Source organism: Trypanosoma brucei, chromosome 3 (genome assembly GCF_000002445.2).
Source record: "Trypanosoma brucei brucei TREU927 chromosome 3, complete sequence".
NCBI lineage: Eukaryota > Euglenozoa > Kinetoplastea > Trypanosomatida > Trypanosomatidae > Trypanosoma > Trypanosoma brucei.
The window spans coordinates 115,639-129,227 of NC_007276.1; the positions used below are offsets into that span (position 1 = coordinate 115,639).

A 13,589-nucleotide genomic window follows, 5' to 3' on the forward strand; every position below is an offset into this window, starting at 1 on the left:
TTCCACCGCTTCCCCGTTATTCCAATGTTTGTCACCGTTCCCACATATACTTCGCAACTTTACCTCTGAGGTGCTGTCCCTCGATAGAGGTTTAAATAATTAAAAACCTTTCAACAAAAGCTAACAGTAAGAGGCAAACGCGCATTACGCATATGCACATGCGTGCACAAACTTCCATCTTTATTCTAAAACACCTCCATTTCACAAAAGAGACAACGGACATCTTTCCCCTAAAAAGGATTTTGCTTCACTCGACGCACTAGGCGTTACATCCAGGGTTATGATCCCCTCGTTCAGAAGGCACTCCAAGCCCTCTTCACACACCACATCCGCTGTTCTCTACCCTCCCTTAAGGCCACCTTACAAACGCACCGTTTTCACCGTGTTTTGACTTCACTGAAGGGCGGTGGTTTGGTAATGAGCGTCCTCTTAATACTCCAAGGATGGGCACCTGAAATGTAAACGATGGTGTTGGTCATGTGTGTACCGTCTTTCTTATAGCATGTCGCCCACTGGCAACTCACATTTAAGCCATAGGTCACAGAGGAAACAACTCAACGCAGTAACTGAGAAGCCACTCTTCCACCAGTGCTTCATTTCTATATCCTACAGCCTTTTCCAACTCCTAGAAAAACAGAAAGGTTCTGAAAGTTAAGCAACCGGTAAGAACATTGCTTCATACACACAAAATGTACATACAAGCATCTTAGACATTATAAAACCACCGCTGCACAAGGTTTCGACTTTTTCCACGTAAACACAGCATGTTAATACACAAAAAATTGTTAAGCACATGGGAGCCGCAAACTCGCACAAAAGCATGTATATAAACACATATGTTTGTGAAGGGAAAATGTATATGAACATGTTTGTCAAATGGTGGAATTAGTATTACTCACATTACCAGCAACACCAATGTCAAGTAGCAGCGAAGTGAAGTTTCCATGGACCCAGTTAAAGTGGGAATTGAGGGAAGTAATATTTGCCATCATATCCAGAAGCGCGAAAGGCGGTTTCCCAGCAGCAAAAGGTGTGATGAGGGTGGAGAAAATTTGCTGTATCTCGAGCGTCAGTTGAAAATAGAAGGCACCATGCCGGTCTTCGCCTCTCCACTCCAATATTTTTCTTGAACTCTGCACGGCGCCACTCCTATATAAGTTGTCCCTCAGTCTATTAAGGCATTCGCTTACGGAACCATTTAGTATCGTTATTGTGAGACAGCCATCCTTATACTTTTGAAGGGAACTCTCAGTCACGCTGTTTTCTAGAGGACAGGTTTGGTCACCACAACTAGCCTCAAAGTTTTCAACGGCGCTAAACTCTTGACGGCTACATTTAGCCATATCGGAATCCAGCCCTACTGCCTTCACGTCATTCCAAACAGTCTTTGTAATCACAGCAATGGCTGTATAGTATTTATTCGCTTTGATGAGAGTATTGGGTAATTCGTTCCTGACTTCCCTCACACTCTCATTAACCTCAGCAAATAATCCACCCACCTTAGCTACAAGGTCCCCCATTTCATTTCCATAGGATATAAGTTTTTCCAATTTATCATTTTGTTCTCCCATTGAGCTGCTGAAAACACTCAAGTATGTTGTGCTTTCGCCTGTTTTCCCTTCCATATCATCTAATATACGAGACGCATTTGCGTATACTTCTTCATTCACAAACAGCCTCTGCTCTCCATCAGTGTATAATTTGTTTAATGCATTTGACAAGCAATGTAGGTAGCATAACGAAACATTTATGTGTGCAAACCCCCCGACGTCCGCCACTAACCTGCATTTGCCGCCCTCTTCCTCTCCACCAATGCAAATAACAAAAAAATATAAGATAATCAACTCCACAGCTACGACTTTCATTGTCTACAGCCCTACACAAAAGAGGAAAAAAGTAAAACACAAACGTTATTCAAAAGCATAGGTTGCCAAAGGTACACAGAAATAATGGAGAAACAGTTCTCCCGACACTAGGAAAAATCGCATAAACAATATTTCTTCAAGAGCCATTAAACCAGCTACCATGTGCTTTTTCATTGTGGTGAATCCCTCATCATCTATCATATAGTTGGCAACCTCACTTCCCTTGTGCTTTCTCCCCCTCCACCTGAAACACTCACGCACGGTCGCATTTCAGGTCAGCAATTATCTTAATTTTCCGTTTCGTAAAGCCACTTAAATGGTTGATTTAGTTTGTTGTTTATACAGTGACGGACTTGCACCCACCCCTAATCGCTCTGTATTTTATGATGCAAGAGGCCTCAGCATCCTCTGAAACTGCGCCTGTACTAGAGTATTTATAGTACGCGAGAAACCGCTAGTAGCCTACACTGCAAATGATCTATACACGGTAACTGCAAGATATTCAACGTTCGTAATACCGAAGTTCGCGTTTTCACCGATCGTCAACTCAGCTGCGTTGGCATCCGACAAAATTATTTGGTTTTACTATTATTCCCGTATGTGCCAATATTCGACCCATAATGCAAAAGAAGAGTGCATAATGGATTAGCAGTACACGACACCCTTAGCATATTGGTGTGGAAACATATTTTTGAACTCTTCATCTCTGGTCCTTTTGCCGTCGATATGTTTTTGATGCAGAGCACTGATTTATATAATTCCCTCCTCTATATGGGACGTTCTGGAAATTTCCCTTCGCACAAAGCTACCAACCTCTCATTCCGTACTGGAGTAATGTTATTGGACGGTAAAGCTTCTCATCACAGGAACAGGTGCTGTACACCGTGTTTAATGGCAACACCGTATTCGATACATGTTTGTGAATGTGAGAAACGCGTCAAGCATGCAGAGCTCTTTCCATTCCCACTTCACGCACGGTCCATGCATTAAGGTCCGACCATGACGGCACAAAGATTTGCGCGAGTACGGCCCACCAAGTCCAATTTTTACTTCGCATACAAGGTACACAGATACATCCACACTTGCACAAGCGAGCACAGCAACAAAAAGGTGAGTTAATTTCGTGAACACACATCAGACAGACAGGACCGATGCATCCACTCATAGGTCGTACATTAGCGCGTGCCGGAGCAAGTATGCACTTATATTTGGGAACTCAATCGTAAAAAAAATGTAAAAATGCAATTAATAAGATGTGGAAATACCAACTTTGTCGTCGGTAAGGTTGGCATCGAGTAGCAGCGAAGTGAAGTTCTTGTGGATGGCATGAAGGTGAAAGTATAAAACCTTTACTTCTTTAAGCAGGGGATAAAGAACGGAGGGCAGTAAAAAGGCAGCAAAGGATTTGACCAGAGGGGCGAGCATTCTGCTTACGCCGATCTGAAGACTGAAAGAGTAGCAGTCCTCCCTACCTCTGTTGGTGCTCCATCATAAAAAGTCTCCCATATGGTGGCCATATAATCACGTGACAACGCATTTTTGTAATATTTACCCAATCAATGACGGACGCTTTGTTTATATTGCTCTTAAACCAATACTAACCGAGGGCAACTTAACCCGATGAAAAAATGCCACCCTAACCACTACCACATCATTTCTATTGCGTGGTCAACATGCCTTACCTCCAATGCGAAAAGTGCAGAAACATTAAAAAATTTCATCGGGGCCATCAGTCAGCATCAATAGTTTAGACATATCAACGTTTCATTACACATATAGCTGCAGTTAAAAAACTGTACTTCTTACTAAAGGGTAAACTTCACCAGCAAATACGCCTCATATTAATATTCATTCTCTCATCTTAATTATTCATATCCACAATCTTAGATGTAATCACCAACAGTAATGACTTTAAAGAAAATTATTCTTCCGCGCTTTCCCTCCGTCGAAAGAAATACCACGCCTCAACAATATAGTTACTTGTCGACAGCATAAAAAAATATTCCTCTTGCGATTATAAAGGACTCGAACCCCCGGAAGAAGGCAAAGAAAAGGAGTGGTTGGAGTAATTATAGTTCAAATAAACCCGCGAAACGTATCTAATCCAACACAACCTGTCACAAACTGCGTAACCCCAATACTGCCTGAGATGAAAAAAGTGACGTTGAAGCACGAATACAGTAAGGTTATGTTAGACACCGCTTCGAACGGCACAAAAGATAGTTGTCCGGTAGCAATGGAAACGATAAAGGAGCTGAAGATGCCCTGTACTTTAATTGTGAGGGCGAGAGCATGGCCATTCATCCATTTAAGTACATCACTTGAGTCTTTTACAGCGTCACTAACATAGGGGACATTCCTAGGTGATTGGTGGAAGAAGTTTATAATACGGCTATGCACAACATTTATTTCAAGACAGTCATTCTTGTATTTTTTGGAGAGCGTCTTCGCTCACACCACCTAGTAGTGGACACGTATGGGAGCTACACGTATATTGAAACACTGCGGTATTTTTGACTCCCTTCAGGTCGCACTTGCGATTATCTTCAGATACTTTTCGTCCATCAACCCCTCAGACCGTTCCTGTAATCTCAGCAATGGCTGTATAGTATTTATTCGCTTTGATGAGAGTATTGGGTTATTTCCTACCTCACTGCTCTTACATTCCCATTAACCTCAGCAAATAATCCACCCACCTTAGCTACAAGGTCCCCCATTTCATTTCCATAGGATATAAGTTTTTCCAATTTATCATTTTGTTCTCCCATTGAGCTGCTGAAAACACTTAAGTATGTTGTGCTTTCGCCTGTTTTCCCTTCCATATCATCTAATATACGAGAAGTATTTGCGTACACTTCCTCATTCACAAACAGCCTCTGCTCCCCATCAGTGTATAATTTACTTAATGCATTTGAAAGGCAACGGAGATAACATACGGACTCACTTAAAGGTGCGTCACCGTGAGAATCTGTTATCAACGTACACTCACTTTCCTCCTTCCCATCAATACAGATTACAGAAAATAACGAAACAACCAATTCCACGATCGTAACTTTCATTACCTACAATCGCATGTGACGAGAAGCATGAGAGAGAAGCATACACACCATCAAACGAAAGCGATGGGTGCCACAAGTGTATAGCCTCAATAACAAAGATGTTGCATACAACATAACATTGAATCACATAACCAGAATTGCTGCAAAGAATATTAAACCAATTAGGGTATGTTGCTTCCTCATTGTGAATCCTTCTTCATCTATCATATCGTCGTCATCGACACTTCTCTTGCGTTTTTTCCCACTCTCTCTGAAATACCTGCGCACCATCGGGCTCTGAGTTAACAGTTCTTTTAGTTTATTTTCATACTCCACAAAGGAGGTAAGAGTTGGCTCTACATCACGGTACTGTTGTGCAATACTTTCATATCCGTTTCTAACCAAAGTGTAATTGATGATAAGTTTGGGCACCGTGTCACTAGACATTATGGTAACGGCAGCTTCTTTACGATAGGTAACAAATCCTCCAGTAGTTCCCACTATGAAGGATCCAGCCCCCCCATTTGCAACATCTTCCGTACCCATGATCCAGCATTTTGTGTCGTTATTGTCTGTAAGTTCAACTCTCTGGTCAGTTTTATATTTATCTAGCGCAGCCAGTACACCATCATCTGACATATCTTTTATAACGGACATATTACACTCATCTGGAGCCTTTGCTGCTTTGTGCCCAGCATCATCACTTCCACATCCATTTTCTGAAGGGGCAGACTTCTCTTTCACCAAACAACACCAATCGTTTTTGTCACCCTTTGTTTGCTCAAACAACACTACTAGATCCCTCAACACTTGTCCTATTGACAGTGATGCATTCACAACATGATAGGAAACTCTTACAATGTTTAAAAAACTAGTATCCATTAACTGAATAGCTTTATCTGTATTGTTCATTACTTTTTCCATTTCCACATATGTTTTCTTTATATTTTCCATATCACTTCCATTAACAACCCCTATCTTCTCCAAACCCTGCACTATTGCCTTCCATGTCCTCCCCTTTACACCATGCCTATGTCGCCACTCCCGAAACTTATCTACCATTTCTGTAGCATTTTGGTGCTTCTTCAGAATCTCAGTGCTCACAACCCTCAAGGCATGACTGAGATTGCATAACGTTTTGGCTCCCTTGAGTGTCATGGCCTTGCCGGAAGGCTGCCCCACAACTTCCCCAATAAGGGAACCCAGCACTGTCAGACACACTGCAAGAAAAAGTGATATCACCTTCATTATTTATCTAAAAACAAAACATGTTTATATGGGATAATTTAATACAGTTACATCTCATGAGGAGCTAGCACACACATGAACATAGATACACATATATACTATACCATTTTACATACAACAACAAAGAAACGAAACAACATGACATAACATAGTATAACATAAATAGTAATGTAGAATTAAACTAAAACACACAAATAAGAGATAAAATTAATAATGTAAACCCCCCAGTTTCCACATTCAAATGAGTAAGTCCATCATTATTTACTTCAGCATTGCCACCTTCATCATCACCCTTACCTTGGCTACTTTTCCATAGCTCCGCATCACCACCAAGTTTCACCTCAAGATATATTTCCTCTGCCTCATGTTGGTACTCTTCCAACTCATGAAGATGACTGTCAGCTTCTTTGGCATATTTTGTCATTTCTTGTAGCTGCTCGGTAGCATTAGTAAGGCGGTTGTACCATGGAATTCCACCATTTTCAAGTGTGTGATTGTAACTGACACACGTGAATCCAGCAGTATGGCCCGTGCATGTGCGATTTTTGTTTTTTCCCGTTCTCACATAACCAAAAATACCCTTCACCTGATATTCATCCTGTTCCAAATTCACTAATGCATCAAACTGAGCTAGTGCACTCTTTAAGGTTTTCACATTCGATGCAACATTTTTGTACACACAAGCTTTACTAATCACATCCCATGCCTCAGTGTGGTTGTATTTTATTTTTGCAGGATCACAAATTCGCCCGTCCCCATCGCAATGTTCAGCCATCATTGTCCAGTTACCATTTTCCGGCCTTCTTATTTCATCTCTACAAGGACAATTGAACCCATTATATATATTATTATTACCTCCATCCTCTTCAAGGTTTTCTTTCCTTTTGATCTCTTCAGTTATAACAATGGCTTCTCCCACACATAGACAGAAAAAGTCATTGATTAACGTCTTTCCAACTGACTTGTCTCCATAAGAACCGCAACTCGTACCTGCATTATCAATACTATTGAACAGCAGTGACTTGTTTCCCCTCATGGCTTGCTCCAGAGTTTTATTCTCATTTCTTGCAACATCCACAGCATCGCCATACACAGCCCTCAGCATATTTTCTTCAGCAGACCGACCAGCATTCAAGGCTTTCGTCCTATTCATTTCCATTTCTTCCTTCAGCGCTTTCGCCTTCTCAAACAGTTTCTCTATATTCTGATACGCCGTCGTGCTCTTAGCTGATTTATTGGAACCTTTATTAGCACCCGCAGCTTCTGCCTCACTGACCATTTCCTCCAACTTCTTCACAATCTCACCCTCCTTTTCACGATTCTTAAAGGAAGGTTGTGGGGCTTCTGCTTGCGTAATTCTGTAAATCTTGCACAGTGTCTCGAACTCGCCAACGTTATGGTACTTATAGCCGTCACCGATATAGTCCGTAATCTCACTCCAGTCAACCGACTCTGTTGTCCATCTCCCCGCATCCAAATCGCCCTGAAAGGAGGGAGACAAAACAGTCACAAACAGCCCAACAGTAAACACTATTTCATACCTCATTGTGATTATGTTTTTACTTTTATCAGTTAAGCAAATTGGGGCAAAAGCTTATTATCACAGTCGTTATTGTTATTGGTAGACACATTCAACAAAATATACACATTAAAATATCAAAACAAAAGCCAACAACTGGCACAAAACAATCACAGTAGCACCCAACAAGGGGGGAAACACATCCCAAAATACATTCACATGGGTTCTCTCTCCTCAAGTTGGATATCAACATTAAACACCCTCATAGTTGTTTTCCCATTGGTTACCTCACTCTTCCTAATTTCTAAATTCAAAAAATTCACTTTCTTAATCTTCATGCTAGTTTCCTCACTTTCCCAACTGAGCTGCGCTGCCGCTTTCTTGGTTTCCTCAATGAGTTTATCCACTACCATAATGAGTACCGGCACATTCATCTTACGTTATTTCCAAACCCTCTCTCGGTTTCATTAGCTTCAGTTATTACTTTATGACTTTATTGGCTAGCACATTACGCGCTTTATTTGCATGCATGTATTACCCTTCTCTATTGCAATCAACTCTACTGCTGGGCCTCATTTAGCATATCATCCCTTCTTTATACATGTGCTGACAACACTCTTCGTTGCCCTCTCTGCGTGCTTGCACAGCTCCTTGCCTCCCATTTTCTTAAATCACACACTAGTAAAGATAAAAGTTGGATTTTCAAAACACTCTCATTGGACACCTCTGCTCGTAAATGAGGCCTTTGATCGCACTGTGACATTACGGGATATTATGTCAGTCACCAACACACAAAACAGTCCCAGAATAAAGAGTGGCCTCCCCTGTCAGCACCCTCATTTAGATTATTTGCCACTCACCATAATTACCATCCTTATAGATACACTCGTAACAACGGAAGTTATATACGTAGCTACCCGTCCTATCAGTAAACTCTTACCACCCTTAATTCACATGCAAAGTGCGTTAACACACTCCACCACCCAAAACATAGATGATGGAGGGATAGTCATATTTATAATAACTCACCAATAAGATAACTCAAACAGGAGCACCTCGACAGAAATATATGATGAGTTAAGTAACGTTCTCTCCATTCAACCGACCTTACCAGATGTCAAACCCAGGACGACCAACATGGCAAACATCAGGCTGGTGCAGCGAAAGGTGTTATACGACTTGGAGAGTGTTCAGTGGCTAGCACCGATGAAGACTGGCATAACACCATTCCCTAAGTGCGGACAGCTTCTTTTTGGTGCCAAGATTTAGCACAAGATAAGTTTCAAGATCGAAAGTTACAACCTCCACAGATGAAATTGCCACACCGAGATCGGCGCAGCCATGCCATGGAAATGCCATAACTTCCCATCCAACAATTTGTTGTATCGCCCATACAACGTAAAGGGCAATCGCCGATTCGCCTTTGTGTACGGAAGGCTGAGAAAAACGGTATATACAGTCAGTAGTTTGTTGCAATTACGTCAATATAATCATCTGTAACTGAACCCGTGGAGTCTTTAAAGCCATAATGCGCCTTAAAGTTTTGTCTGACAGCGTTTTTTAGTCGCTTAATAATCTCTTTTCCCCCCTTGACCCGCTGCCGTGAAGTCTCCGTGACGTGGTGTGTCTGAATGCACTTCTTCCCCCTTTCCTAAGGTATCCCAATTGCACTTTTTTAAATGTGCCCCATCAACTCCCACCCGAGTGAAGTGCAGTAGTCGTATCAAATCCGTGGGTCTGTAACCTGAGTGTATCCATGTTGGATGGAGAATAGAGGAACAACAGGAGGCAACACCATAACACGCCTTCCTACTAGTAAGGTATAAGTGGAGGACTCGCACCGCCCACCTCTTGGTCCCCTATCTGGACGATACTACCACCCTTTCCCAGCAATCCTGTCCTTGTGGAACGCTTTTCGCGACGAAAACTCCCAACACCTGGGGTTGGTTCCTTTTTTGAAGGGGCGAACGTTGGCAATCTTAACAGAAGGGAAAACGGTTGCGGTGTTGGCGCCGTCTTCGGTAACGCTGAGTTCTGCTTTGTAACAGACAAGTTTGGCGGGTTACTTTTCGTGCACGTTCAGTCGCTTAACATACCACCTCCCCTTTCATTCGAAGGGAAGTCTACTTTCCAAGTTAACACAACAACTTCCCTTATTTTTCAGTGGTTCCTGTTCTCATGTTCAGTGTGACGATTTCACGTTCCTTCTCCGAAGGATCACTTTTGACGTCACCCGCTATGGTGCGCATCCGATACCCCCACTGATTTTATTTGCTCCAGCAGACGCCTCTCATTACCCTTTTGACGACCTTAACAGCGCACCGTTTCCATAATTATGGTCAATTTTCTCTGCGCTACGGTAGCAGTAACCCCCTGAGCTCGAGGTGTACACTTCCATTGGTATAACTCGCCAAATCCATCATCGAATCTATCCAGCTTTGATTGTTATTAAAGTTACTCACGACCATATACGCTACCACATCGCCATCCCCAAAGCTGCAGATATCAGAAAAAATATATACTCTCATTCAGAGTGAGCACCCCCAGAAGTTTCACATGTGCCACGACCCGTGAAACCCGAACAGGCATCAAATAATGCCTCCTTTTTGAGTTTTTTTAGGCCATTACAGCGTTTTGAGTCCGTTGTTGCTGTGTCCATCGTTCTAAGACGGATAGATTCCAGGCCCTCAACATCGACAACCCTGTTATTCACTAATTTTCTGCCCTACCGCATGGGGGCTCACCCCTTTCTCGCCCACTTCACCTCTTTACAACCAATCTGATAACAGGAAGAAAAAGACGCATTTTAGGAGTTTGTTAAGCACCAATGAGTGCAAATGAAATAAACACAGGAGAGCCTTTTCTCTCGTGGACACTGATACGAAATCATAAAACTACTGTATAAATAAGTGAAAGTATATGAGGTATTATCGCATAAAAGAAGGATGTTAGGAGAAGAGGGGTAGAAATTGACACTAGGCTATGTAAGTTTTTAAAGGCCGCGGGTAGTGTCCCCGCTAGCTCAGAATATGCATGTATTTTGGATACCCGCGACATGTGCTTATATGTGTGACCTTCCTTATCATTTTATTTAATTACAGTGTATATTATTATACTTCCCAGACACAGAATATGTATCTCTATGGTGGAAAATATTAAGTTAATTGCATAATAATTTTTACAAACACTACCCTAGTCGTGGTGTAGTATTAATAAAAGAATATTAGACGACAAAAGAAGATAGTTCCCAGTGGGATTTTGAGTCTAGACGATCGTCGCCTACATATATTCATCATCCATCCTTTTAACGTAGCAAGCATGAGTTTCATCTGTTACTTCCACATCAACACCTCTGTCCATCAAACCCTCAACCAAATTCCTGTCTGCATTGTTGTCATCGATGTAGAGAACACACAGGCGTGGGAGATTCATGAATTCGACAATACCATTCCTTATTGTCCCGCAATTCCGTAAATCGAGAGTCAGCAACCCCCTGCAATCTCGCTGTCCATGAATGTACCATAGTCTCGTGCAATTCCGCAAATCAAGCGTTCTCAAGTTGCCGCACCCATCCAACCACAAGTCCGTGATATTTTCACAGTTGCTTAGGTAAAGGTTTGTGAGATTCCGGCACTCGCACCCATTCAACCAAACCTCCCTCAGGCTCACACAATCGTTAAGCTCCACTGTCATCAGATTTGAGCAGCCACTTAACATACTGAAATCATCTATTTTGCTGCTCCCTGTAAGCCTCAGCGTCTTCAGATTCTTGCATGCGCCTAAAACACTCAGGTCTGGATTCCCTCCACAGTTGCACAAATTTAGTGTCTCTAAGTTCGTGCAACCACGGAGTGCACTGATGTCTTCCAACGTTTTACAATCAATCATCTCTACAGTTGCAAGCTTCTTGCATTCCTCCACACCAGTAAGGTGTTTCAGTCTCGCGCACTCCGAAAGATTCAACATTTTCAGACTTCCACAATTCCTTAATGGCCTCAAATCGGACAAACTGATGCACCCGGTAAAATCCAATGTGGTGATATCCTTACACTCCCTTAGCAGCGTGATGTCCTTGACATTTTTACATCCTCTGAGTATCAATGTCCTCAATCTTGTGCACCCATCTAGAGCGTACAGTCCCTTCATCCTTGCACATCCAGACAAGTTCAGTGTGACGAACCCTTCGAATTCACGCAGAAACATAACATCCACATCCCTCACAACCACACCACCCAAATTGAGCCCTGTTAGCTTCGGGTTCCCGCATACTTGGCGGACGCCAACCTCAATATTGCGACTCCCTCCAATTGAGAGGTACTCCAGAGTCTTCATTTTCGCCAGTGGTTGAATATCAGTAACAGCGAGGCAATTTTCGCAGTTCAAATGAACCAGTTGCTTGAATGTACTGACTTTAATGACACACTCATCATCAATGCATGTACTGGCCAAATTCAGTTCCCTCAAGTTCGGAATCGCAGCCAGCTCCTCCAGCCCCTCCTTCATGTTAATGCACTTCTCAAGCGACAACACCTCCAGCGGACTAATTTTTCCCAATGCTTTTATATCAGAGATATTCATACACTCACTGCAATCCAAATCAGCCAAATGCGTACTCCCGCTGAGACTCAAGATGCACGCGTCGTTAGCCGCGGTGCCTCTCAAACTCAACTTCCTCACGTTGGGCAGTGCACAAATGTGTTCCAAACCCTTTTTAATATTTTTACAACCCGATAGGGAGAGCTCCTCGAGTGTTTTTATCTCTGCTACAGGTGAAATGTCCGTGATATGATGGCAATTATTGCAGCTCAGATGCAAGAGTATCCTATTACTGCTGATCTCAACGACGCACTCATCGTCCAACTCCGTGTTGTCCAAAGTCAATTTCCGTAAATTACTCAACGTCATAATATGCTCCAAATCAGTCTTCAACTTGCTATATCCGCTGAGATTGACTTCCTCCAAAGTTGGAACTCCAGAGAGTGCCCGAATTCTTGACAGATCCACGCAATTTTCCAAATCCATCACAGTCCAATTACTCTCCTCTGCTTTAAGGACCTGCTCATATATTTTGGACGGCACCTTTCCTCCCATTCGCTTCGTTAATTTCACAGGATCCACACTGCCGCTACAATCCTCACTCCCGATAAATGTTGTAGCGACTGAGCTTCTTCTTCTGCACCTCGCAAACCGGGTGTTGTCCAACTCATAACGGAACGCAGGCCGACGGGAACATACGCTTATATCGCATAGAGGACACACTGATAAATCGCGATAGCACGTGCTACACAGAACGTGCTCACATGGCAACACTTCAATGGGAACCGCACACTTCATTAGGCACTGGGGACACCCTACTTCTTCCCTCACTGGGCATTCCGTCACCCAGGAAATCTTCACCATTATGGGAGTGGGGTCAGCTAAACCGTTAACACACGCAAACGGAGAGAATGAGACAGTGTAAAAGCACAGCAATACTACTTTATTTGTTCGTCTGCAGGCGCATGTGTAGGCGTATGTAAGTGTGGATGAATTTATATTGATACACGTGCCCGGATTAAATATGAAGTAAGGGTTGGCAACAAAGCATTTACATGTGTTGTCCGGTAAAAGCGTTGGTAGTAGGAGGAGTTGGTGTAGTTTTACTGCTTTGAACAGGGCATGACACGAATTGAAGGCTGGGAAGCCACTGCACTTAGATGTGGTAAGTGTACACGGTGTCAAGGAACTTTTTGATAGCAGAGTAACTGTGACAGCGGTCAGAATTGCCCTGTAGACATACATTCACATATGCTTCCTCCAGACGTCGGTTTGGAAAATCAAGCCTCCTGTGGGTTTCTTTCTGATTTCCGAATCGACTTCGTTGGTGCATGCTTTTTACCCGAAGAGCGTCTGGTGTCTGGTTGCGAAGCGTTTTTATCT

The 13,589-nt window shown here is 42.7% G+C and overlaps 4 protein-coding genes and 3 pseudogenes across 4 annotated transcripts, besides 2 other annotated features; all 7 read right to left on the reverse strand.

Annotated features, from left to right (window-relative positions):
* Nucleotides 1-13,589: part of a sequence feature (sequence corresponds to BAC RPCI93-6N20) that runs on past both edges of the window.
* Tb927.3.520 (expression site-associated gene (ESAG) protein, putative) lies at nt 873-1,865 on the reverse strand (the record flags this gene model as incomplete). The annotated part of the gene is made up of 1 exon (XM_838558.1): nt 873-1,865. One exon carries the CDS (start codon nt 1,863-1,865, stop codon nt 873-875), a length of 993 nt encoding a protein of 330 aa, XP_843651.1.
* Nucleotides 1,985-2,569, reverse strand: Tb927.3.530 (annotated as a pseudogene).
* On the reverse strand, nt 3,111-3,290 carry Tb927.3.540 (annotated as a pseudogene).
* Tb927.3.550 lies at nt 3,944-4,924 on the reverse strand (annotated as a pseudogene).
* Tb927.3.560 (expression site-associated gene (ESAG) protein, putative) lies at nt 5,048-6,151 on the reverse strand (the record flags this gene model as incomplete). Its single annotated transcript, XM_838559.1, has 1 exon — nt 5,048-6,151. The coding sequence occupies one exon, from the start codon at nt 6,149-6,151 to the stop codon at nt 5,048-5,050; it is 1,104 nt and encodes a 367-aa protein (XP_843652.1).
* Nucleotides 6,287-6,313: a microsatellite.
* Nucleotides 6,333-7,697, reverse strand: Tb927.3.570 (expression site-associated gene (ESAG) protein, putative; the record flags this gene model as incomplete). Its single annotated transcript, XM_838560.1, has 1 exon — nt 6,333-7,697. One exon carries the CDS (start codon nt 7,695-7,697, stop codon nt 6,333-6,335), a length of 1,365 nt encoding a protein of 454 aa, XP_843653.1.
* Nucleotides 10,950-13,070, reverse strand: Tb927.3.580 (leucine-rich repeat protein (LRRP), putative; the record flags this gene model as incomplete). Its single annotated transcript, XM_838561.1, has 1 exon — nt 10,950-13,070. The coding sequence occupies one exon, from the start codon at nt 13,068-13,070 to the stop codon at nt 10,950-10,952; it is 2,121 nt and encodes a 706-aa protein (XP_843654.1).